This window comes from Nothobranchius furzeri, chromosome 9 (genome assembly GCF_043380555.1).
Source record: "Nothobranchius furzeri strain GRZ-AD chromosome 9, NfurGRZ-RIMD1, whole genome shotgun sequence".
In the NCBI taxonomy this organism is placed as follows: Eukaryota; Metazoa; Chordata; class Actinopteri; order Cyprinodontiformes; family Nothobranchiidae; genus Nothobranchius; species Nothobranchius furzeri.
In genome coordinates, this window is record NC_091749.1 from 8,115,869 (window position 1) to 8,143,211 (window position 27,343).

At 45.3% G+C, this 27,343-nt stretch overlaps 1 protein-coding gene across 4 annotated transcripts in view; it reads right to left on the minus strand.

Moving 5' to 3' along the window:
- Window positions 1-27,343, minus strand: part of LOC107374305 (glutamine-dependent NAD(+) synthetase) — a 64,830-nt gene that overhangs the window by 18,403 nt on the left and 19,084 nt on the right. For all 4 annotated transcript variants that reach the window (XR_011521542.1, XM_070554626.1, XM_070554628.1 and 1 more), the window contains exons 8-20: window positions 19,790-19,907; window positions 19,520-19,651; window positions 19,366-19,437; window positions 19,066-19,190; window positions 18,947-18,995; window positions 18,772-18,874; window positions 16,158-16,326; window positions 15,922-16,057; window positions 14,620-14,726; window positions 14,391-14,522; window positions 14,240-14,309; window positions 8,113-8,241; window positions 2,633-2,809 (exon numbers count right to left, since the gene is read on the minus strand). Coding sequence is in view for 3 of the 4 variants with exons in the window: in XM_070554626.1 (XP_070410727.1) it covers window positions 2,633-2,809; window positions 8,113-8,241; window positions 14,240-14,309; window positions 14,391-14,522; window positions 14,620-14,726; window positions 15,922-16,057; window positions 16,158-16,326; window positions 18,772-18,874; window positions 18,947-18,995; window positions 19,066-19,190; window positions 19,366-19,437; window positions 19,520-19,651; window positions 19,790-19,907 (1,519 nt within the window). In the remaining variant the exon portion in view is untranslated. The remainder of the gene's footprint in view (window positions 1-2,632; window positions 2,810-8,112; window positions 8,242-14,239; window positions 14,310-14,390; window positions 14,523-14,619; window positions 14,727-15,921; window positions 16,058-16,157; window positions 16,327-18,771; window positions 18,875-18,946; window positions 18,996-19,065; window positions 19,191-19,365; window positions 19,438-19,519; window positions 19,652-19,789; window positions 19,908-27,343) is intronic.

Genomic DNA, 27,343 nt, shown 5'->3' on the forward strand with positions numbered 1-27,343 from the left:
ACCGACTAACTGCCGTTAATGCTGGCTAAAATAGTTATGCCGGGTTAACTGCCAGCTGAGATCAAGTTCTTCTGCCATGCATGGGTGTAATATATTTTAGCCAGCAGAGGGCACTATACAATTAAAACCACAGAAGAAGAGCTCCTCACATGATCAAATCAATGTACTCAAAAATGAAGCAGTTAGGAAAATGAGCATTTTAGATTTGGTAGTTAAAGGAGTCATTGCCTGTTACTACCATGGACTAACCCTAACCCATGTTAGTCTTTTGGGCCATAAACATAATTTGTATTGGCAAAATAAATTAAAAAGTGCTTTTCTGACCCTGAGAGTACACGTGATATGTCGGCTGTGCCAGACGTGTCATTTGGAATCCTAGGATGTTCAAAGAAGATCCCGTCTTTCTCACCTCTGATTGGCTAGAAGGGCTCTACTACGATTGACTATTTGATTTAGCAGCAAACCGGCGTCTTCCCTTGCTAAGTGCAGACTGTTCTTCTGCCACCGCCACCAACAGAAAGCTGTTTTGGGAAGTTTTGTAAAGAAACTGAACATAGCGCTACAAAAATCAGAGGTGAGAAAGACGGGACCTTCCTTTGACGTACTACAATTCCAAATTACGCGTCCCATCATGGCTGAAAAATAGTTCCAAAATGAAAGTTGAACCGACATCTTTTCTGCCCGTGAATTCAATGTCTCTCGGCGTGTCTAATTTGGACGTGTTAAAAATCTGGACGGTTGAAATTTTTGGGCGTCTTCTTACTATTAAAAAAATCATTACTGTAAAAATAGAAACTCTCCAAACGACAATCTGATACCCCGGCCTGGATTCAAACCAGTGTAAAGCCGGGCATACACTGTGCGACTTTTTCACTTTTTTGAGCCGATTTTCCAGTCGTGCGAGAATCCACGAGATCGGGACGAGTTTTGCGCCGAGCGTCGTGTAGTGTACAGGGGTTTACGAGAGGCGATTAACACCACGTGACCAGCTACCGATCAGCAGTCGTGAGCTCGCACGGACTTCTGGCGTGTTTAATATTTTGCTCGTCCCTCGTGAGGGTATCGCACTGTTGAAGCGGCGCTGCGAGCAGCTGCGACCCAAAATGTATCAGAACCGCTCACGGCGCATGCGCAATCCGGCATCAACGCCGCTCGCCCGCTATTTCCCTAATAACACACGTTGTTCGTTTTTATTTCTACACGTTTTTTTACTCACAAAGATTGTCAAGAAAGCGTGTTTGTCGTGTTCATGTCAAATTAAACTGATCACAAAACACAGATTTACTTTCTTTATTTCGTTTTCCTCATCCAACCCCCATAAATCCCTGTGTGTCGTCCTGCAGCACTCCCGAAGGACAACAGGCAAGACAAAAGTCTGACGTGTTGAGTAAAAACTGCTATTTTTAGCATATTTTCAGGGCCGACGTGTTGCTACCAGACGTACAGTGTGAGCAGTCAGGTCGCATCCGAGAACTGGGTCGTACAGTGTGAGCGCATGACTCGTGAGATCTGCCCTGCGAGGAAGTCGCACAGTTTGAGCTGAAGCTGAGTGCTACGAGTGAAAAAGTCGCACAGTGTACGCCCGGCTTAAGTCTGGTGTCTTGCTAGTTGAGCAATCCCTTTGACACATTTTTAACTGAAAATTTTCACCAAAAATGGTGTTAACTCAGCCAACATTTGGATGCTAGATGACAGCTGCCACGACCTGTCTGATAAAAATTTGATATTTTAAAATACAAACTGTTATTACTATTTTTCAAAGAGAACTAGTTCCAAAATGAAAGTTGAAATCACGTCTTTTCTGCCCGTCTATTCTGAAAATGGAGCAGTGCGGGCTATAGCGGCGTTGCTCTACGCTGTCCATATATGGCTCTGTACATCCTGCCTTTGTGATGACAGCAAGGCCAGAACTCAAGACATGCTCGTGGGGTACATGTGGGCTGGTTGAAGAAGTCAAGAGTAAAAAACGATCCAATGTTAAATATCGACTTTCAGGCCAGTGAGAAATCATTAGGAAGCCATTTTATACATTTTTTCAAGTGGAAAAGTGAAAATTTCAGGTGATAATGAAATGACCCCCACATCAGTGCTGAGACTGGATAAATGTGGAAATAAAACTGTTACTCCTGCATTGTGACAGCTTGATGTCTGCCTCCTCTTGTTTGTCTAGCAGTAATAAGATAAAGAAACTTCGGTGTAATCATTTAGTTTAATGTTAGGGAAGTAAAGTGGATATTTAAAAGTGTGGCCTTCACAATGCGCTCATAAGCAACGCTGTGATCCCGGACGGCCCGTTACGGACATTTCAGCTCTCATCTCACTAACGTTGTTTTTAGTTATGAACGTTGTAACGAGCATGGGACTTTGGTTCTGTGTTAGAATTATGTTACAACAGTAGATGGAAACGCGTTTGTATTATTCATAGAGCATAGGCTCTATAAGGGTGAGCCGAGTATTAACCGTTAAACGGCTTAAATAACCAGTTAAACTCATTTTGGGAAACTTGCATCCCTAATAAACAGATATTTGTTATCCCCTTTACCCAAAATACAACATGCCTGTTGTCAGGCGGCCTCTGTCAGCCCTCCAGTAAAAGCTACCTGAGCAAGGAGGTGATGCCATCATTTCTTACCTGGTTGTCAATGCACCTAAACTGCCAGGGCCAGCGTGTATTATAGAGGAACGGTCGCAGGTCAAAACGGTTGTCATCAGGACTGTAGCTCTCAGCGTGGTAGGACGGAGTTATCGTGGTCATCTTGTGGCGATTCGCTGAGTACCGTCTGAAGAAGAGTTTAACCTTTTGAGCCACCTGAGGGGAGACAACCATGAGCTTAAGTCCCACAGCATAAGTGAAGGCTGAGAGCATCTACAAGGCTACTGTAGATCCAATAAACATCTAAACTTCTGCTCTGAACGTTTCCAGTCAGGTCTTCGTAGAGCTCATTCTACTGAAACAGCTCTTCTTAGGGTCTCTAATGACCTTCTGACTCACGGTGATGCAGGGGACTGTTCTGTTCTGGTCCTGCTGGACCTGACTGCAGCCTTTGACACTGTTGACCATCACCTGCTACTGGAGAGGCTGAGGGACTGGGTAGGCCCGTGAGGTGATTTTTGTGCCAAATACAACCCTACAATGAGGGTGATGTTGAACATTCTGCTTAGTGTCTGGCTTTTTGTCCGACAGTGAACCTAGAAAAAAGCTGTGGGCAGCAGGCAGTAAACTCGGGAGCAACCAGTAACTCGACCCTTTAGCGCAGTGTCTCCTAACCCTGTTCCTCAGGGACCACTGTCCTACGTGTTTTCCACGTCTCTACTTCAGCACACCTGACTTACACTGGCTTCTCAGGAGGACATCAAATCCTGTAGATACCGGTTAATCACTCATTCATTTAAGTCAGGTGTGTGGCAGCAAAGACACACTGGTGTTTGAAAGGGCAACATGGAAAACATGCAGGAAAGTGGTTCCTGAGAACAAGGGTTGGGAAAAACTGCTCTAGCCAATGAGTGACAGGTGCTGGTACCACACTTTCAACCCGGCACGGTACACTTGGAACCCCATCACAGCAGGTACTGAAAAAGACCTGTTACTAGGGATGTTCCAATCATGGTTTGTTTTTTGCTCCCGATCCGATTCCGACTCATTTGATTTAGAGTTTCTGCCGATACGAGTCCCGATCTGATGCTTTTCAAAAAAGCATTAAAATAAGGAGAGCACACATCCAAACTGTCCTTTAAGTTTCACTTTCATTTATTTAGGAAGTACACCAATTAAAATTTGCTTATATTGTGAATATATTGAAAATTAGCAGCGTTGCTCTTATTTCAAGTTGTATACGCCCTCAATATGCAGCTGTGAACAATGCGTGCTCACATGGCGGAGCAGGCAGGTGGAGCCTTTGGCAGGCAGGGTAACTTTAGTCTGCATAACACCTGTAGCTTCAGCGTGCAGCTCCGTGCTGGAGAATTAGAAACCCAGATGTTTTGCAGTCTGTTGGCAACTTCTCTTTGTTCATTAGCGTAATTTTCTCTGTCGACTGGCTCCGTGTTTTTGTCTGACTTCACTGTGAACTGTGACTGTTGGAAGTAAACTGGGAATTAATGGAGACCAGTGATTTGCTTTGTTGATGCCTGAAGGGAAAAGCCTACAGTGAAAGTAGCTTGTTTTGAAGGCTGCGAATCATGGAGCTGTGTCCTTTCCAGCATGTTGAATACCCAGTATGCACACATTACAAGTGTCTGTGGCTGTGTCTCAAATCAGGGTATGCATCCTACGTCGGCCGGTTACGTCACAGCGCCGCGACTAGGCCTGTCCCAATTCGAAGACTCCTTCAAATGCGGTCGACGAATCCGGCCTTCTTTTTGCCTAAATGAAGGATGGGTCCGGTGTATCCTTCAATGGGTAGCATTTCCCAAGATGCCTTGCGGGCCGGCCGGCAGAAAAACGGCGGACAGTGAAGCGGGAGCTGTCGGAGAGGATTGCGCATATAAATGTCAGTATAAACTTGAAAACTGTTAGGTTAAGGACTTTTGGTGATACATGAACGTTATTTTAGTTAGAAATGTTACAGTAAAAGTGCTTGTATTGCGGTCTCAGCTCGTATGTTCGGCCGCTCGGTGTCCTACTTCTCCCGCTACATTTTTCCCCTGATTTTAATAGAAGTTTGTATTTTAGGTACAAGAGAAAACCAGGGAATTTATTAAGCTTAGGGCGGAGATGGACCACATGATCACCGGAGCAAAGTATTCGGCGGCTGTGGCATGGAGGTACAATAACATCTCATATTTTAAAAACTCGTTTGAGTTTATTTTTTCTGCGAAAACATGAAAGGAATAACCCGTTGTCCTCTTTTCTCTTCCTGTTTCTTTTCTTACATGTTTGTTGAGACTATTCTGGAGAAAATGGGCATCCAGGGGAAGGTGACAGCGATGACCAGCTCCTGGAGCTGATCAGGGAGAACATGAGGCTGCAGAGGGCCCAGGAGAGAAGGGAGAACTTTGACAGCTTTTTACTTTGCTAGAAAAAATGGTTAATAAAGATTAAACATGTACATATAAAAGAAATGTCTAAATAAAATCAGTTCTGCATTAAACCCTTGAATTTTATTTTGGTTTACAAATGAGAATTGTTTACTAGAGGGTATCCCGCTGGGTCTGAAAAGTCTTAAAAGGTGATAAATCGGTTTTGGTCAAATTAAGACCCTTAGACAGTATTAAAAACTGTTATCACATCTTTGCTCAGGCTCAGCTTGTCGAAAGTATTTTCTCCGAATTAGCTCTCCAACAGTCAAGGAAATGATTAAAGATCTAAATAGAACTTCGAGCTCCATCGTTTAAAGTTCCTTCTCCCTTCTGCTCAGCGGTTCCACGGTTGCTAGGCGACGGAACGTTTGCCGAGGGAGAGGCGGGAATTCATGAAGGCTAGGCCTGTCCAAATTCACAGCCGTTAACATCCGGTCTACCCGGCAGACGGAGGACGCAGCCCACGTCGGCCGAGTAGGCTGGGTCCTTCGAAGGACGCAGACCCTGAATTGAGACACAGCCTGTAGCTCTGCCGTTGCTGTCCAGTTTAAGACACCACCAAGCTGCAGATATTTGAGCTCTCCTGAGGAGAGATGTTGGCTCTGAGTAAACAGGCTTGCTAACAGCGGCACTTGGTGTCCGACTCCTTGCCTGCCGTAAATTGTGTGACGTTACTGTGATGTTTTCATACAAGAAACAAATATTAATGTAGAAGGGTTACTGAAATTAAAACCAAGAGATTTTTACAGAATTTGAGAATCTCTATCTTGGGATTAATTGTAAAAGTCATGTTTGTTGTTTTAAAAGGTTGAATCAGATTTATTTCTCCCGATTCCGATCCTTTCAAAAACCCGTGATCTGGCTCGATTTCCAATCACGTTAGGGTTGCACAATATATCATAAATGCATCGTTATCGCGATATCAGCATGCACAATATGCATAATCGTGAAGAAAAGATAAATATTGCAATGAATGGTCAGCTCAAATGTTTGCTAAACATAATGCATGCTGTCAAACGGAATCATTATGTTTTTTAATAAATCAAATAGAGCTCTTCACTCATTTGGCCAGTTGGGTGGGTTCTCATAGGTCAGATGCCCGCCCCCGAGGCGGACGGCACTTAATTTTGATGGTTAGCAAACACCTGAGTTAGCTTTGTTCTGCTCTTTCTGCTGATTCTGCTTTTCCCAGGATCCACTGATTGCCTTTTCTTGTTCATTTTGTTTTTCCCTTTCCTCACATCTTTTGCTTTTCTCATGTTTACAATTTTTTTGTCCCTTTTTATGTTTGATTATTTTTGTTCCTGAGTTAAGTTTTTATTTATTTCAAGTAATATCATCATCGTAATATTAATCACTGTTATCACATATCACAGGTTTTCCTAATATCGTGCAGCCCTAGATCACGTGATTGGATCAAAGCATTCATACCTGTTACTGATGGAAATGCTGTCATTATGGGTACAATTCCTCACCAGCTGTCCACCAACATCATCACTTGTCAACAGATGGCAAACTAGGTGGATGGTTAATGGCGAAGAAGAAACTGACTTGGCCTCAAGGATTATTTCAGTTCCATTTTAAAGATGGACATTTCCAGAGAAGATGATCCTTATTACGAGAGGCCACTCAACCCTGTCGCTAACTAGTTTGTCTACGATTCTCAGCTTTGGCCTCCATGTCCATAGCGAAGGACTTACTGATGGAACTAAAATGCAGCGAGTGCTTTATGACACTTAAGTTATTGAAGTCTTCCTGTGCAAAGAGGAGGATGATTTTTGTCTATAAATCAGCAATTTTTGATGAGTGTTATTAGATGTATTTGCACATAAAACTACAGGGTGGGCCATTTATATGGATACACCTTAATTAAATGGGAGTGGTTGGTGATATTAACATCCTGTTTGTGGCACATTAGTATATAAGAGGGGGCAAACTTTTCAAGATGGGTGGTGACCATGATGACCAAATTATAGTCGGCCATCTTGGATCCAACTTTTGTTTTTTCAATAGGAAGAGGGTCATGTGACACATCTAACTTATTGGGAATATCACAAGAAAAACAATGGTGTGCTTGGTTTTATAAGTAACTGCATAGGGACCAGGAGGACAAGTGGGACGTATCCCCCTAATATTGGAAAAATGCGCATTTGTCCATTTAGAGTTAAATACTTATATATTTACATAAGTAAGCAATTTAAATACTGACAATGTTATGAAATGTCTAAAAAGTGCTACAGGGTGGCAGTGACGTGGGGGGAAGGCGGGGGGTTGGGGTGGGGGTCGGTGGGGCCCCTGCAATGAGAAACCGGCCGTGGGCACAGCAGGTTCAAGTGATCCCAAAGTCCCTTATACCAAAGGGTTTGGAACAGCTACATGACTCATTGACAGCAGGGCATTTGGGGGTCCAGAAGCTGTGGGCTAAAGGAAAAGATAGATTTTATTGGCCTGGTTGGTTTGTGGATGAGAGGATGGTGCCACGATTTTAAGTACTGGGGTTCAAGGAAGACATCTTTCTCCTCAGTCACTAACACTACTCGAAACGCAAGGTTAATTACATTTTCATGACCTTTATAATTTGGGCTTAAAGGGCCTGGTAATTTGCTCCGCCCCCCGCCCGGCTCTGATTTGTTCTACCAGTGCCGAGGTGCATGGTCTTAGGGGATTCTGTGGCTTCAGCTCTTTGACGTTCTATGAGTGAACACAGAGCTCCCTTTAGATCCTACTACAACACTCAGCTGAAGACTAGAGCTTGCAACAGGGGCTTCAGTGATCTGCCTAAGGTGGTTGTGGTGGACCCAATACATCCTGTAGATGAAGAACCAGCCCAAACCATCAGCCCCCATCAGCTAACCATAGTGGTTATGGTTAGAATGATTAGCTAAAAAGTGTCAATTCTAAGTGCAGGTAGAGCCATTTTTTCTACACACTGGTTTGAAATGTTCCTCATTTTAAAAAATAAATGGATACTTTATTGATCCTCTTGGGACTTGCTCTCTGTGGGCGATGCTCATTTCCTTTTATCATGTGCATTTAAAACAGATAGAGGAATGTAGTCAGACGACAAGTGGATGTGCAGATCAGATGATGCACCTCTGTTGGTGAGAGAATATCCTTCCACATGTGAATCAGCTTACAGAACATACTGAACGGGCCACACTTGGAGATCTTCCTCAGTCGTCCAATCATTGATAATTCTGAGTAGGTGATGCCCATGTCTGCCTGTGGAGAAGACCGTGGTGCTTAGAGACAGAAACAGGGAAGAACAGTGTTGCTTTTCAACATTCTGGTAGCTGCTAGTGGAGGTTTTGTACACTACTCACAACCAGTTCAACTTAACAAGAACAATTCTAAACCCCTGAAAGATCAAAATAATTTATTTGTCAACTAATTACACTGAACAAAAATATAAATGTAACACTTTTGTTTCTGCTCCCATTTTTTATGAGATGAACTCAAACATCTGAAATTTTTTCTACATGCACAAAAGACCCATGACGCTCCAATTCTGAAATCTGTCTACATGTGCGTTAGTGAGCACTTTTCCTTAACCAAGTTAATCAATCCCACCTCACAGATGTTGCATATCAAGGGGCTAATTAGACAGTATGAATAATGTACAGGTGTGCCTCAGACATGACAGACATAGAATCACAAGGTGCTTCACATAGATCAAAACAATATAAAAAATAATCTCAAAACAATTAGATTAACATCAGAAAATAATAAAAAATAATAAAGTCATAAAATTATAAAATTTCATAAACAGATGAAGGATTAGAAATTTGCGTTAAAATAAGACAATAAAATATTTAGGTTAAAGCAGCTTTAAATAAAAGGGTCTTTAGCTGTTTTTTAAAGTGTCCAGACTCTCAATGCTGTGTAAGGATAAAGGAAGATCATTCCAGAGTCGGGGTGCAACAGTCTGGAAGGAGCGATCATCTCGACTTTTATATCTGGTCTACAGAACTTCTAGAAGGTTCTGGTGTGTGGACCTGAGGGCTCGGGTTGGAGCATAAGGCTTTAACAGTTCAGTAATATAGGGAGGAGCTTGACCATGTAGAGCTCTGAAAGTTCTAGTCAGGATTCTAAAATGAACTCTAAAGTTAACGGGTAACCAGTGCAGAGACATCAGAATAGGAGTGATGTGTGCTCTTCTATTTGCTCCAGTTAGGAGCCTCGCAGAGTTCTGGACCAACTGAAGGAGGTCAAGGGCTCTTCTGTTAAAACATGTGAAGAGTGTGTTACAGTTATCTAGACGGGAGGAGATAAATGCATGGATAACCATTTCTAGTTCATGTTTTGACACCAACCTTCACAGTTTGGAGATATTTCTTAAATGATAAAAACAGTTTTTGACCAGCGTTTTTGAGTGGCCTTCAAGAGACATTGATTGGTCAAAAGGAACACCCAAATTCCTTAAGTTCATCTTGACAACAGAGGATAAATGACCAAGTTTTAGAAACCTTGGTGTCATCTTCGATGAACAAATGCATTTCGACAAACAGATCAATGACGTAGTCAAGTTTTTATCAACTTAGGGGGTTTTCCAGGCTGAAACTATTTTTAAACCGCTTTGACCTGAACAAAGTCATTAATGACCTTATAAGCTCACGCATCGATTACTGCAATTCTCTGTATGTCGGTTTATCCAAGTCCTCAATCGCTAGTCTTCAACTGGTCCAAAATTCTGCAGCCCGCCTCCTCATTAACACACCTAGGTGCAGCCATATTACTCCCATTCTCTTAGAACTGCACTGGCTTCCTGTGTTTTACAGAATACAATTCAAAATCATAATGTTCACGTTCACGAGTATCCACGGCCTGGGTCTGGCCCATCTCTCGGACTCCTTGTCCATACATCAGCTAACACAGTCCACTAGGTCAACAGGGAAGCTTTTTCTTGAAGTCCCTCGATCTAGATACAAGCACTGGGGTGATGCCGAGAAGAAGACAGGAACATGCGGCAGCGCCTGGCCCAGGCTCAGGTGGACCTTGGCTCCTCTGAAATAATTATGTCCCATCACGGGTGAAGTGGATATCCAGGAGGGTGGTTACCCAACCTTACCTGGATGTTTTATGTCTTATATATTCTGGAAGCTGTGCAAATGCAGGGATGGGAGTAGATATTCTGCTGTGGCGGGGCTGGATTGGTGCCCTCGGACTCCAAGGAGCTCTGCAATGCTGCTGCCTTGGGCCCTGGCGAGATGGGCTGGGGTCTCCATGCCCTGGGTGGAATTTTGGGCACAGAGGTGCCTATTGGGGCCAGTGGGGGAGCTGGCTCCCTGGAGGGCTTAAGTCCAACCAGCCGTTCCTCCCCATCCCCGTACATTTTTCTCCTCCTGCTCCCTCACATCATCACACAAACATGCATATAGGACCTTGAGGGGAGAACAAGTCAGGGAGTGCAGGTATGGATCCCATTTCCGCATTCCTGTGGCAGCCTGCCCCCCAATTGTATTTGCACATTAAACACTTCCACCTGTCCAAGAGGCCCCTGCTCTGCAACCCAAGCCAAAGCCCATGCAACAGTCTGAAGCCAGAGTTGTGCCGCCTATTCAAGAGGCCCCTGCTCTACAGTTCAAGCCTAAGCTCTACCTGCCTTCGCCTTATCCAGTTCCAGCGTGGTCCCCGAGGTCGCACCGTATCCAGTTCCAGCGGTGGTCCCGGAGGTCGCACTGTATCCAGTTCCAGAGGTGGTCCCGGAGGTCGCAGTGTGTCCAGTTCCAGCGGTGGTCCCAGAGGTCGCGCCGTATCCAGTTCCAGAGGCCGCACCTCAGCCTGTCCAAGAGTTCCGGTCCAGCCCATCCGTGGGGTTCTGGTCCAGCTCGTCCACAAGGATCCAGTCCTGTCCGTCCATGAGTTGGCGCCAGAGTTCCAGAGTCGACTCCTCCAGTTCCAGAGTCGACGCCTCCAGTTCCAGAGTCTACGCCTCCAGTTCCTGAGTCGGCGCCTCCAGTTCCAGAGTCGGCGCCTCCAGTTCCAGAGTCGACGCCCCCCAGTTCCAGAGTCTACGCCTCCAGTTCCAGAATCGACGCCTCCAGAGTCTACGTTCCAGCCTGCAGTCTTCACCTGCAGGGCCCACTCCTATAGTGTCCTCACCAGCTGAGTTTAAAGTGTCCTCGCCAGCCGAGTTTAAAGTGTCCTCGCCAGCCGAGTTTAAAGTGTCCTCGCCAGCCGAGTTTAAAGTGTCCTCTCCAGCCGAGTTTAAAGTGTTCTCGCCAGCCGAGTCTAGTGTCTCCTGAGTCGACAGCTGAACCTAAAGTGTCTCCTGAGCCGCCACCTGCAGAGTTTTCGTCTCCTGAGCCGCCACCTGCAGTCTTCGTCCCCACAAGAGTCTTCGTCCCCACACCCTACAGAGTCTTTGTCCCTTCACCCTCCAGAGTCTTCGTCCCTTCACCCTCCAGAGTCCCTTCCTCGTCCTCCTCCTCTAGAATCCCTTCCTTGTCCTTCTCCTCTAGAATCCCTTCCTCATCCTCCTCCTCTAGAATCCCTTCCTCGTCCTCCTCCTCTAGAATCCCTTCCTCGTCGCCCTCCTCTGAAGTCCCCTCTTCGTCAACCTCCTCTTATGTTCCCTCTTTGTCCTCCTCCAGAGCCCCCAGATTTCCCAACTCCAACTCACAGCTACTGGTTCTCCGTCGCCGGCCCCCCAGACTTCTCTGTTCCCGGCTCCTGTCTCCCCGTCGCTGACCCCCAGACTCATCTGGTCCCTGGTCCCCTTGTCTCTTGTTTGTCTATCGTCTTGTGGGAGTCTGGTATCCACCCCTTGGGGGTGGGGGTGGGGGGGGGGGTACTGTCATGGTCTGCGTCTGCATCTCCCCTCATGTGTCTTTGTGTTCTCCATCCCTCTCTAGGTTCTCCTTTTGTGTCTCCTAGAGCCCTCATGTGTCCTCGTCTGCGTCTCCCTCATGTGTCTCCTGGCGTTCTCCATTTTCCCCCAGATCTTCAGCCCTCTAGTTTTCCCTCCTCAGGTATCCCTCTCCCAGATCCTGTGCTCCCGTGGCCCCCTTTTAGTCACGCCCCTGTAGTTTTTCTTTCTGTAGTGTTTTCCTTTAGTTTCAGCCCTCGCCCCCCTTACAATATTAGTTATGTTTGCTGCCCTTCTGGTCTTTAGGTTTTTCTCTTAGGTCATTTTCCTTTAGCTACAGCTGTTCATGTTATTAGTCTCTTTAGTGTGTTTTTCCCATCAGTGTTTGAGGTTTTTCTCCCCCCTTAGATTATTAGTTATGTTTCCTGCTCTTCTTGTCTTTAGGTTTTATTCTTAGATCATGTTAGTTTTCTCCCTGATTAGTAATTGAGTTCACCTGGTCTCTCTCTCCCCACACACCTGCAGTTCATCTCCCTCTCATCCAGTGTATAAAGCCCTGTCTGTGTCTCAACGTTTTGACGGTTCATTGTTTCTTGTCAGTCTCGTTCTCGTTTGGCTCTCTAGCTTCTAGTGTTTTTGGATCTCTGGTTTAGTCATTTGGATTTTTGGTTTTTTGGCTCGCTGCCATTGGATTACTCCTAAATAAAGGATTTATTTTCATCACCTACCTCCTGCCTCGTTCATTTGGTTTTCCTGCATCTTGGGCCCTAAACTTCCTCCTGCCCTAATTGTGACAGGTTCATTGCCATTCGAACCCTGCACGCTGGGTTAGGGTTAGACCCCCCGCAATGAATCTGCATATTTCCACTTGAACATCTTTGCCAAATGATTTGTACAAAAATCAGATTTTTATTTTACTTCAACAAAAGGCAAATTCTAGATTTGATATTTCAGAAAATAAAGACGGCTTTCAATTCAATTCAATTCAAAAATACTTTATTAATCCCAGAGGGAAATTAGAGTTTCAGTACACTCAATTCTGAGATCAGACATACATACATAGACACATGACAAGAATTGGTGACTGTGGTCATTCGCAACCTGAGTCGTGCTACCTTAATTTAGATCAGAGGGTTTATATTTGAGGGCAGAGTCAGGTGGAGGAAAAATAGGCACTTCAGAGTTACCCTCAACAGAGAAGGCAGCTTTGCTATGCAAAAAACCACCTCACAGATATGCACACAGACTTCAGACGAACACAGCATAAGTGTCCACTAGGTGGGGAGGTAGGGTTGGGACTCTCCTCACTTCAGTGCGTGCAGCCGCATGGAGCAGCGCTCATCACTTCCGTTTGGACAGGGGATGGAGATAATGGGTTAGAGTGCACAGTGACTCCTAGATACGATTCCATGGCCTTCATCGGTCACAGTCCCGCCCAGACTGGGATAGGGAGAAAGGGTTTCCATAACAACAGCAGCATTCCTCATTTCTTCTGAGGCGAGAGTTATCACTTCAGCCTCACAGGCTCCAAGGGCACCAGATTCAGATAAAAATTGTTTTGGGGACAGAGATACTTTCCTCTCTGTCTTAGTGTTCTGTTGGTCTTCAACCCCTCTAGATCCAATAACGGCGTAATTAATCAATCCCAATCCGTGCTGATCCGTCCACTCGCTCCTTGATGGAATCCACCTTTTGTGCCAGAGCCTCTCAGCCAAAGTTCCAAGCTTTCGACTCATCAAAAGTTACATGAGTTTGTGCGTTCACAGCGTGATGCATTCCATCCCTGAGCTCCAGGATCGAGCCAATATTCCTCGAAAGCTCGTTAATTTTCCAGTAAGCCAGGTAACTGCTCAGGCCAAACAGCAGGAATCCCGACACCAAAACGACGAATATCCAGACATCTTCAGAATCCTCTACAGACAGTTGAGAGAGGGAGATCAGGTTCCACTGTTTCCAGGAGTCCATGATATACCCAGCTGGCTCTGTCCCAGAGGGGCATCTGGGAGCCCCTTCTCCCATTCTCATCGTTGAAAAATTGTTGACAATCGCGTTGAGAGACCAACTGACCAGATCCATTTTTAATAATTTCCAGTTTCCAGAAAAAATGCAGAAACGCCGTGCACAGACAGGACAAAGAGCCTTGGGATAAGGAGGGAGGGAGAGGAGAAAAAAGCATCTGTACTCTCCAAGAGCCGGAAAAGCCATCAAATTTGCAAGCCGTCACTCAATATTTAGGCCGTCATTTTAGAAGACAGGCTGTCCAAATGATGGCGGGACGGCTCGCTGGCTCATACTATGCCATAGACGCAGTGTTAATGACGATTGTAATGGGGTGTGTACTTTTTCAGTGTAAGAGCATGTGGCATCAGGGACAAGGTGGGTGAGCGTTATAAGGGGAGTGTCGTGTCTTACCTCATCTGTCTGAGTCACTTGTCCATCTGTCAGAGGCTCCAGTTCAGCTGTGGGTGGAGCAGCCAAAATTCTGCAGAGAAACCAGCCAGCTAACAGCTTCCACACAGTTCCACATGCATGTGTGAGGTCTGAGTGTGAAGGTCATCCTCACCCTGTCAGAGCAGTAAGCTGGAACTTCTCTGCACAATAAAGCAAGAAACTCTTCAGATCTGTCTTGCTGACTCCACCAATCGGGTTGATGTCTGCACTGGAGCAGTCGTACTTGGTGAAATATCCTGTGAGGCTGAGGAGAAGAGGTCAAGGTCTAATTAAATGGTTCAAGTGCAGACAGTAGGTACACCATCAGCTGTTTTCTGATGACAAACACATGGGTGCATCACCTCTCATCTACGTTGGCAGAACCCAGAACCAGCAATCCACCTGGCTTACCGCGGGTCCACAGACTCAGCTGGGCAAAAAGGTAAGCCAGAACCATCCGGAGTCGGGCCTGGTGACAACACAAACACACAGCGCTAGAGCCAGCATGACTCCTGATGCTGATCAAGGCTGGGAGGAGTTATACAGTCATGGTGCCGGTCCAGCACGGGGGGGGGGGGGGGGGGACCTTCGGGCTAAGGGTCATTCACAAGCAGCATTGGGTGGCAACCATAGGACCATCTCCCTCCTCACCTTTTAGCTACTTCATTCATGCATCTGTTGTCCCACTGGAGGCAAGTGGAGATGAATAAACTCATCCTTTTTAGTACAGAAGGGTTCATTCCAGTCTCAGAGCTGCAGACTCAAACCAAAACCTGCAGACTGAAAACCAACATGATCTCCAGCCCAACAAGAAGTGAAAGCTTCATCTTCCTGAAACTACGAAAGGGTGAAGACTGTGGTTAAACTGTCACAAGCCTGACAGGTGAAGGTGAGAGGAGGCCTTCTACAGCAAGGCCTCATCACAAACACATTTAGTGGTGCAACAGACCAAAAACTCACGGTTCAGATTGGATCACGGTTTTCAGTCACGGATCCGATTATTTATTCGGTTCAGCAAAAATAAAAGACAAATAGCTTTGTTTTCTCTTTATGTCACGCTTTGTGTGACATTTTTCTGTTCAATTAGTAAGAATTACAGAGAGATCCGACGGCTGATTAAATGATAAACGGATTGCCATAGTGGTCACTAGCTGCGTGTCCTGCTTTCATTTCCTCGCATTTCTAAAGCACCATTAATTTTCTTCCCACTTTTACAGATTTGTCCCCAACAATATTTCAAGTCCCAATATGTTGATGTAATAACTCTCCCAGGCATTTTGTGCATGCCACCCTCCTCCGTCCTTTCACAGAGATCGGAGGTACATGTGTGCGGCGCTGTGCGTTCAGACTTGAGGCCCGTGTTTTTGTTTTCTTCGCCGTTTGTATCACCGTCGTGTTTCACAGGGAAGCTGAAATGCTCTTATACATGGGACTTAAATGATGCAGGTGGTTTTTCAAGCTCCTCGACCACCGCTGTGCTTTTCCCATTTGGATTGAACAGGTGGCGCCTCCACCCGTTACGTGACCAGTCTGCAGATCGTGTGTGTGCCGAACCGTAGAGAGATCTGTGAAGTGATGATCCATTGCACCCCTAGAGGTGTGTGTGTGTGTGTGTGTGTGTGTGTGTGTGTGTGTGTGTGTGTGTGAGAGAGAGACAGACTGACCTGTACATTTTGCAGAGCTAGGTTTTCTCTGATGCTTCCTCCCTTTGCAGTGAATTGAGGCCACCTTCCAGTAACCGCAGAGAAGATACCCAGAATGCCTTTCACTGCCAGGTCAATATTAATGTTCAAGTGTGTGCTGGAAGATCAAAGACACCTTTACGCCTGAGCTACAGTCACTTGTGACCTAGTTTGAGGGTCGTGACCCGCCCTTGACGACTTTTCTGAAACTTGCCTACCTGCCAATCTGGCTGGCCAGTTCTCGAGCCCTGCTGCAAGTTCCTTCTGAGGAGTTTTCACTGGCCATGTAGCAGGTGGTGAAGATACGCCCACACAGCTCCTCCGGATGCTGGGGGGTGTAGGACTCGTCTCCAACAACTCTGCGGACATCCTCTAGCACCTGGCTGTCTGAGACACCAGGACACATCTGCTGGGTTTATTTAGACACAGGGATATCCCGTTCCAAAATCGGAAGTAATTTGATATCAGCCCAAAAACAGTGTATCGGTTTATATCGGACGGCATCAAACATCTCCAATATAAGCAGTCCGTTAAGGTTCACATTTTTCCAACCAATGGTTAAGAATTTTTTTTTTTTTTTTTTTTTTTTACACACTTACTGTTATTGGCTCTTGTTCTCCAATTGAGTAATATCACTGATCAAGCCTTTCGTACATTCCACACTATGAAATAGGTAAAAGTATGTATGATTTTTGCTGATATTGTTATCGGATTGATGTCGATATCGGTCAATACTGAAGGCTGCAATATCGGTATCATATCAGTTGTATCGGGACATCCCTAGCTGGGCAGACACTGTATGATTTTTTCCCACTCACAGCACTCAGCTTCAGCTCAAACTGTACGACTTCCCCGCAGAGCAAATCTCACGAGTCATGTGCTCACACTGTATGTCTGTTAGCAACACGTCGGACTTTTTTGTGCTGTTATTGATGTCTGTTGTCCTTTGGGAGTGCTGTAGAAGGACACACAGGGATGTATGGGGTTTTGAGGATGAACACGAAAGAAAGTAAATCAATGTTTTGTGATCAGTTTAATTTGTCATAAACATGCTTTCTTGACAATCTTTGTCATTGTGTGCGTAAAGAATAGTGCAGAAATAAAAACTACTGAGAAGTGTTAGTAGAGAAATAGCTGGCGAGCCTCGTTGATGCACGTCTGCGCTGTGAGCGGTTCTGGTATTTTTTGAGTCGCAGCCACTCACAGCGCCACTTCAACAGTGTGATGCACACACGAGGGAAAGGCAAAATATCTAACACACCAGAAATCCGTGCAAGCTCACGATTACTGACCGTAGCTGGTCACATAGCCTATCGTTATCTCCTGTACACTACACGACACAAAACTCGCCCCAATCTTGTGGATTCTCGCACGAGTGGAAAATCGGCTCAAAAAAGGTAAAAAGTTGCACAGTGTCTGCCCGGATTTTGCCTTAGACAGACTAGCATCACTCAGTTTGTTCTGCTTATCTCTTACCCTAACCCGAGTGGAACGGCTTAGGGTAAGAGATAAGAGACACAATCACCTCAATCTGGGAGAGAAATAAAGAAAACTATCTTTTCTATAGCACCTCTCAAGATAAAAATCATGAGGCGCTTCACAAGAAAAAAATTTTAACATAAAAAAAGATTAAAAATGTTTCAAATGAGAAAAATATTTAATTTGTGAAAAAAATTACGTAAGGAAAGGGAGATAGAAAATGAATAGGAAAGAGGGAAATCAGTGGATCACGGGAAAGGCAGAATAAGGAGAGGGTGATGAAGGTCACACCAAAGTCTGAACAAGTGAGTCTTCAGCTGCTTTTTAAAGGAGACCACTGAGTCCACTGATCTCAGGCTCAGGGGGAGAGAGGTCCAGAGTCTGGGGGCCACAGCAGCAAATGATCTGTCACCTTTGGTCTTTAGCCTGTAGGCTTTGGTCACTGGACCTCAGGGACCTGCTGGGGGTGTAGGGACTAAGAAGATCACCAATGTAAGATGATGCTTGTCCATGTAAGGCCCTATAGACCAGAACCAGGATCTTGAAATGAACCCTGAAGTTGTCTGAGAGCCAGTGAAGCTGGAGGAGAAGCGGGGTGATGTGGGTGTGTTTGGAGGACTTGGTCAGGAGCCGAGCACAGGCATTCTGAACCACCTGTAGACGGTTCAGGGACGTTCTGCTCAGACACGTGAAAAGAGAGTTGCAGTAGTCTAAGCGTGAGGAGATGAAGGCGTGGATAACTGTCTCAAGTTCAGAGCGGGACAGAATGGGACTCAGCTTAGCAATGTTCCTGAGATGGAAGAAGGAAGAGCGAACAAGAGAACTGACATGAGAATCCAGGGTGATAGCTGGGTCAAAGGTCACACCAAGATTCCTGAGGGAGGGTTTGGTGTGAGAAGCAAGCTGACCAAGAGAGTCTCTGACTTTGGGAACCAGCTTGTCTGGGGCACAGATGAAGATCTGAGTCTTATCTTCATTCAGCTGTAGAAAGCTCCCAGCCATCCAGGTTTTGATAGAGTCTAAGCAGGTGTGTAACAGCTGCAGCTTAGACATCTCATGGGGCTTAAAGGAGATGTACAGTTGGATGTCATCTGCATAAAAATGATAGGAGATTCCATTGAAGGAGCTCAGGATGTGCTGAAGAGGAAGCAGATAGAGGACGAAGAGCAGAGGCCCCAGCACAGAACCTTGTGGGACACCAAGTGTGAGGGAGGTGGTGGAGGACCTAAACTTGGGAGACAGCCACAGAGAAAGGTTGCTCCCCAACTTTCTGGAGTCTACAAATAAAAACATGGAAAACAAGCAGGCATCTTCAAAGGAGTGGTAGAGGAAAACAAACCAAATGATACTCACTTCCCTTCCTGACAGCCTGGCACAGCAGGACACACATGCAGTAGATTATACAGGCTGTGGAGGAGCTATCAACACCGCCACTCAGAGGCAACAGAAAGCCAGCCTGAAACACAGTACACCATCACACATCACTGAACACATGGGATTCAGGTTAATAAGCATGTGTTCAGCACACCTGTCCACTTCTCCTCAAATAGTCCCACAGCCAGCAGGCAGGCCCTAGACTGGAAACCGCAGCAGTCAACAGCTGAGTTTTAAACTGTTTACTGAAACACAAGTGTCAGTGTCTGTTACCTTATCTCCTCCTCTGGAGTATGGAAGTGCCACTGTACAGGCTGATGGGTGGGGAGGTAGAGATCAGCACTGCCAGACAGAGAAAAGTCAACTTTGACCCTAAAACATGGTCTGAGTTCACGTCCCTACAAGAAAAAAGCAACCTGGTAAAAAATAAAATCTTCTAAAGAAAATAGATTAAATAAGTATGGTGGGACTAAAGTTAATCCCCTCCTCAGAACATCATCTGGGCCATCGGTCTGGTCATGTCTGACCCATGGAGCTGCTTCGCATGTTCAAAAAGTTGAGTTCACACCTCACCATTTGTGGCTGACACAGCTCTCCTCTGTAAGTACGGACGTCCTCCAGATCCAGAGTCGCTGGAATCACCTCCTACAACACCAACAATTCTTTATCAGTTACTCACCAGAGCAATGTCATCACCCAGCCTGCCTCTGCCTGGTGTCACACCCACCACATCGTTGAGGGAGAACTGCTCCCCCTGTGCTACTACATCTCCATTGATAGCCACCATAGCACACCCATCATAGTAGACACGGTCTCCATCACAGCCTCTCTGGTTGGCATACAGGTATATACCTCCACTCTGAAACACCAAACAGCATCATCATCAAACTGACCACCCAGGGTGACTATTACCCAGTCACCATCCAGCCCCCCCACCCCCACCCGCCTCTTACCACCACCACACACACACACACATCTCCCAGAAAAGTTAACGTACCTTGGTGGTGGCTGACCTGACCAGGGTGACTCTTTGATCTGCTTTGCGGAGCTCATGATGGCTAGCAGAAGAATTGGTGAAGATTTCAACCCCATCCAGGCCCATCTGAATGTGGGGGCTGAGGAATATGGAGGAGGATCAGTCTTCATATCAAATGGTAATATTAATAAAGGGACTCCTACTATAAATTGTTCCTAAGATAATGAGACCATTCATTTATAAAGGCTTGTGATGACTTACAATGGTCAAACTGCATACACACGATTATGATGCACCAGTGATTAATCATATTGAATGATCATGAACACATTTGTTACTTGACTTTGAACATACCATCATTTAAAGGTGTGGTTCACTTGTTTAACTGATACATTTGCAGTGGTTACTATTAGGAATGGCTGCCTTGTAAGTTGTCCTTGGGGGTGGGGGGCTCCCGTGTGCCTGTCTGGCTTTTCCAACCCCAACTAATGCTGCTATGAATAGTCAATTCTTCACAATGACGTTGACAGACAATATAGTCAACTATAAATTTAAACATCAGACTTACAAAAAGGGATGCTACACACCCACTCATGCTCCCCATACACACCCTATTCACTCTGGTCCCGGTAAGTGAACTACCATCACCGGTTCCCAGAGTTTGCCCCTTTCTGCTGGGGGTGATGATGAGCAGGCACCCCCCCACCCAACGCCGAGCAAAGCAACCCACCACCCCAGACCCCAACCAGACAGCCAGCTCCCTCTCCTAGCCTCCAGCCCTGGGAAGCCAAGCGACAACAGAGGTGTGCTAAGACCCCTAGTCTCCCTCCGCCTGCTCCAATACAGTGTTGATGAGGTGTATTCCATGGCTGTGGTGAGCAGGCAGCGCAGGCATATTCTGGCCTATGCCAGCCGATACCACCACACAGCCCCACAGCCCTCCATGTCTACAGTTGTGGTCAGAAGTTTACATACACTTGTAAGAAATATAATATAATGGCTCTACTGAGTGTCCCGTTATTTCTAAAACTCTGATTTTTCTCTGATAGAGTGATTGGAACAGATACTTCTTTGTCACAAAAAACATCCATGAAGTTCGGTTCTTTAATGTCTTTATTATGGGTTAACAGAGAAAAGTGATCACATTTGCTGGGTCACAAATATACATACAGCAGTGCTAATATTTGGTTACATGTCCCTTAGCCATTTTCACTTAAATTAGGCGCTTTTGGTAGCCATCCACAAGCGTCTGGCAAGCTTCTGGTTGAATTTTTGACCACTCCTCTTGACAGAATTGGTGAAGTTCAGTTAAATTTGATGGCTTTCTGACATGGACTTGTTTCTTCAGCAATGTCCACATGTCTTCAATGGGGTTTAAGTCAGGACTTTGGGAAGACCATTCTAAAACCCTTATTCTAGCCTGATTTAGCCATTCCTTTACCACTTTTGATGTGTGTTTGGGGTCATTGTCCTATTGGAACACCCAACTGCGCCGAAGACCCAACCTTCGTGCTGATGATTTTAGGTTATGTTGAAGAATGTGAAGGTAATCCTCCTTCTTCATTATCCCATTTACTCTCTGTAAAGCACCAGTTCCATTGGCAGCAAAACAGCCCCACAGCATAATATTCCCACCACCATGCTTGACTGTAGGCATGGTGTTTTTGGGGTTAAAGGCCTCACCTTTTCTCCTCCAAACATGTTGCTGGGCATTGTGGCCAAAAAGCTCGATTTTTGTTTCATCTGACCACAGAACTTTCCTCCAGAAGGTCTTATCTTTGTTCATGTGATCAGCAGCAAACTTCAGTCGAGCCTTAAGGTGCCGCTTTTGGAGCAAGGGCTTCCTTCTTGCACGGCAGCCTCTCAGTCCATGGAGATGCAAAACACGTTTGACTGTGGACAATGACACCTGTGTTCCAGCAGCTTCTAATTCTTGGCAGATCTGCTTTTTGGTGATTCTTGGTTCACTCTTTACCCTCCTGACCAATTTTCTCTCAGCAGCAGGTGATAGCTTGCGTTTTCTTCCTGTTCTTGGCAGTGATGAAACAGTGCCATGCACCTTATACTTACAAACAATTGTTTGCACTGTTGCTCTTGGGACCTGCAGCTGCTTTGAAATGGCCCCAAGTGACTTTCCTGACTTGTTCAAGTCAATAATTCGCTTTTTCAGATCCATGCTGAGCTCCTTTGACTTTCCCATTGTAGCGTTTGTACCCAATGAGCCCTATTTACCTGGCCTAAGAGAAGTCACCAGCTGTAGTCACTCATAATCACTCACAAGAAGTTAAGAGGCCATGCTATGAAGCTCAGTTCACTGACACGTTTCTAAGTCACCAAAATTGCTAGTTCATGTTGCTGTATGTATATTTGTGACCCAGCAAATGTGATCACTTTTCTCTGTTAACCCATAATAAAGACATTAAAGAACTAAACTTCATGAATGTTTTTTGTGACAAAGAAGTATCTGTTCCAATCACTCTATCAGAGAAAAATCTGAGTTTTAGAAATAACGGGACACTCAGTAGAGCCATTATATAATATTTTTTACAAGTGTATGTAAACTTCTGACCACAACTGTATATGCAGTTTAAAATTGGAAGTGGGTACCAGCACTCAGGATGAGGCTGAAAGATCCTCTTGCGATATGCCATTGAGTGCGCTCACTCCCAAGGCCCTAAGTGTGTGCTTGTGTGAAATGTCGGTGGTGGAAGTGTTTAATGTGCAAAAAATAAAAATAAAAATGGGAGGCAGGCTGCTACAGGACTGTGGAAATGGGATCCATACCCCCAAGGTCCTATGTGCATGTTTGTGTAGTGATGTGAGGGAGCAGGAGGAAAAAAATGTATGGGGAAGGCTAGGAACGGCTGGTTGGCCTAAGCCCTCCAGGGAGCCAGCTCCCCCACTGGCCCCAATAGGCACCTCCGTTCCTAAAATTCCACCCAGGGCATGTAGACCCCAACCCATCTTTCCAGGGCCCAAAGCAGCAGCATCGCAGAGCCCCACGTAGTCCGAGGGCACCAACCCAGCACCACTCTAGCAGAGTATCTACTCCCATCCCTGCATTTGCACAACTTCCAGAATATGTAAGACATAAGCCATCCAGGTAAGGTTGGCTTCTCCCCCTCCTGGATATCCCCCTCCCTGTGATGGGACAGAATTGTTTTTATTTCATGGGAGCCAAGGTCCATCGTGATTATCTTGAGAGGCGCTATAGAAAATATCTCTCTCTCTCTCTCTCTCTCTCTCTCTCTCGCTCTCTCTCTCTCTCTCGCTCTCGCTCTCTCAATACACATAGCAACTTCTGATCAATCCATATCAATTCCAGACTTAAAATAATGTATTGATGTAAACCACACCCACTTTCGTATTGTGCCACAACAGCCAATATTTCTGGCACTCAGATCTTGGAAAGAGGTGGGGCTTGTGTAAGAGTTGTCTGCAAATAGCGTGTAGCCTCCACCAAGTAGGGGAAAAGGAAGGAAGCTACACTGATGAGTAGCTCAGCCCCTGCCCTGTGGTGGAGGCACTCTTGCCGGTGCAAACAAAGAAATTCCAGGTGAATCCTGTGGAGGAGTCAGCTAGCACAAACAGCTTGTAACCCCACTTGGTTGGTTTGTCTTTCTGGTAATGCTTTATGCTGTGCCGAGTCTTGGATGCCACCATTTTTTCATCAATGGAAATCCAATCCAATCCAATTCAATTTTATTTATAAAGCGCATTCACAAGGCAATACAACCAAACAAGGCGCTGTACACTAAAAATGTTAGTTAATTAAACCGGCGTTATACAAACATGTCGAACACAGATAAAAGATAAAAAGGAAAGACAACAAAATTCCCAAAAATAACAGCTAAAAATCAATAAGACACAGGGTGAATAAAAAATTAGAAAAACATTTTAAAAAAGAACCTCAGTAGTACGGAAGTCGATAATTGTAGAGTCCATTTTTAAACAGTGCAGATGTAAGTGAGGTTCATAATTATGTTGTATAAGCTAGGTTGAAGTAGTGAGTTTTCAGGCGTGATTTAAAAATGCTAGCTGTTGGTGCTTGACTCACTAGCAGTGGTAATGTGTTCCACAGCTTCGGTGCACAGACAGAGAAAGCCCTCTCTCCACGGCTTTTTAAACGAGCATTCGGAACAGCTAGGAGGAGCTTATCTTCAGACCTGAGAGCACACGGCGGATTGTAGTAACGGACAAGTTCACACAGATATGGAGGAGCTTGATGGTTCAAGTATTTGTCAGTGAGAAGCATAATTTTGAAGTTTATCCTGAACTGCACGGGCAACCAGTGGAGAGATTTCAGAATTGGAGAAATGTGTTGTCTTCTGTCAGCTCCAGTCAGCAACCTAGCTGCAGAATTCTGGACCAGCTGAAGTCTAGAAAGAGCTGCTTTACTGATGCCATATAAGCAGGAGTTGGAGTAATCCAACCTTGAAGTGATAAAAGTGTGGACCACCGATTTCAGAAGACGGACACTCAGGATGTGCTTTAGTTTCGAGATGTGTCTTAGTTGGTAAAAACATGATTTAACTGTGTTATTGACCTGGGCATCCATCTTCAGAGCCTGGTCCATTTTTACTCCAAGGTTGGAGATTACAGAGGATACATTAGGTGAGAGATAGTTGAGGTCAGGTTGATGAGTCGCCGTGGTACTGTAAGGACTGAAAACGATTAAGTCAGTTTTGGAGTCATTGAGATGGAGGAAGTTATTAGCTAGCCATTGCTTGACCTCAAGAATACAATCAGACAGAACTTTCGTTGATTGAGTTGGCTTAAATGAAGAATAGATTTGACAGTCGTCAACGTAAAGATGGTATGAGACAGCGTGCTTTCTGAAAATGGCTCCTAAGGGCAGTATGTAGAGGTTGAACAGTAACGGGCCGAGAATTGAACCTTGTGGGACACCCCAACGTAGAGGCTGTGACTAGAGCTGGGCGATATGGCAAAAATAGAATATCACGATTTTTCCAATATTTTATCACGATTTCGATTTTATCACGATTTTTTATCCATGAATAGCATAACTTCAATTGCGTATTAAAGAAGAGAAACATTGAATAAATAAACATTTATTCATATTAGGGATAATCAGCACAGTGCTAACACACTTATATTTTAAACTCACACCAGAGATGATAAAAGCCCTGAGAGAAACAATTACAAAAATCAGTTTTTCTCGTTTTTCAAGTAACTTAACATAAATTAAAATCGTAAACATATTTAAAGTGCAAACATGTCAATTGCAAACGTATTGTGCAAACATGAACTTGTTCAAAATACTATGTAGCTCCCAGTTGCTCATGTAGTGGATAGTTAAGCTCAAATACGGCTCTGATGTGTGGCTGGACCAGAGATCGCTTGTGGTAGCAAATAACTGCGCATTCTGAATATTTTCTGCAACAAGTCTCTAAATAAAGTAAAAATTTCCAGTGCAGATTGGAGACAACCCATAGAAGCACTGATTTGATCTCATTTCAGAGATAAATAGAAAAAATAGAACAGGTTAGATGCTCCTAATAAATAAAATTACTAACAAACTCAGGAATCTTTCTTTGCTTCACTGTTCTGGTGCTGAAAATATCACTAATGTGGATCAAAGGAGATGCACAGATGAATGCACCTCTTATTATTTGGAGACTACATTTACTGCAGCTGGCAGAGGCAGAGATTGTTTCTATTGATACACGGAGTTTACAGAATCATTTTAAATGTTAATAGGGGAAGACTGCAGGAGGGAGCGGTAAAATACAGGGGGTCCCAGCAAAAACAAGAAATTACGAGTCTGATGAAACCCGTTGGTTTTTCATCAGGCAGTCACGATGCAGCTCCAGCGACCCAGTGACCGAGCTCAGTCCGGTACCGACACCAGCTCGGGTGGACGAGCCGAGGCGGCGTCGTGCTCTGCTTAAGAAGCGGTGTTATTTTCCTGCTTCAGAAGAAGCGTCCAACGTGTTTTTACGCTTTCTCCGAGACATGTCACGTCGCTAAGTTGTTAGCGCCGCGCGCTAAGGAAACCCTGCGTTCCTCTTCGGAACGAAAACCTCATATCGCTCTCAGCCGCGGCCGAAGCCATGTTTGTTCACACACAAGTGAAAACAAGCGGGACACTAATGTATTACTATGACTCACTCTGATTGGTTAAGGGTCAAACAAAGGCGTGTCATTCGCCTGGGGTAAGTTCCCTTTTCATTCAGAGGCAGAAATTCAACAGCAGAGCTGTGAATCGTGATAAAACGGTCTCTCAAAAATGACAGACCGTCAGATGTGTAGATCGTAAAACGGTCTAAAATCGTCATATCGCCCAGCCCTAGCTGTGACTCGGATGAACAGCCATCCAACATGACCCTAGCAGACCTGTTACAAAAGTATGACCTAAACCAATCCAGGGCTGTGCCTGAAATGCCAGCCCAAGTGTGAAGTCTTGTGATCAAAATGTCATGATCGATCGTGTCGAATGCTGCAGATAGATCCAAATGTACCAGAACCACATGGAAACCTGAATCTAAAGCCAGAAAAATGTCATTAAACACCTGAACGTGAGCAGTTTCAGTGCTGTGCTGTTGTCTAAAACCAGGGCTGATAGGGCTGAAAGGGCTGTTCTGATAGGGCTGAAAGTGGGCCTGGCAGGCAGTCACCGTATCAGAATAGAGTGGTTTGATTTTGAAGAGCTGATCGTAGTCTGCTGTGTTCCTCTTTCTCTCGTTTTCCTCATCTTCCTCAGGGTTGCTGAGGTGCAGAGACCACAAGACGGCTTCAAAATGACCCCTCATCATCTTGTCAGCTGGGAAGAGAAAGTTATAAGACCACGTCTTTCTCCAGTAGTCTGCTAGGTGGTGCAAACTCACAAGACCGGTGAAGACCAAGAGGGCCATGAAGATGTAAAAATCGCTCACTGTCAGAGCTCTCCAAACAAACTTCCTTCCAGCCTGGAGTCGTCTGGCAGCATTGGCATTGTTGAGGGTCTGACCTCATGAGGAAATTACTATGCAGTGATTTTCTCCAAAATGACTGTGCTTAAATTGCTCTGAAAAGCAAATAATCACATCAGCGCCAAGAAACTTCATTTCCCATGATGCTTTGCACACGGAAGCATTGTAATGACGTCACCGCCTAATACCAGAAACACATTCTGTGCTTGTGTGGGAGTCACAGAGCTTTCCCGCGAACTCAGACTATAAATCATCAGGAAAGACAAAGGAACCTCGTTCTTTTGCCCAGGATACCTGGCGGTAAGGACACGCTTGTCGAACGCTCCGACTCCCTTGAGCACGCGGAAGCTCTAAGTGCCCAAGTTGAGGACACAGAACTGCGGAGGAAAGCAACAACTCCATCCAGCTCTCAGAGACGCTGTAAGTTGTCAAACTCAGCACAAAAGAAACTTCGTTCTCTTTGTGTCCAGCCCGTGGAGAAACACTCGTGGAGGTAAACAACGGAGAAAGCATCAAACCGACGGACGACGCCAAACTGCGGAGAAACACGGAGAACCGTCAAATCAAACAGCGGGGACGCCTTGCTGTTCTGGTGATCAGAAAACTCATTTCTCCCTCTCCTTTTCTTCTCCCGTTTCCTCTA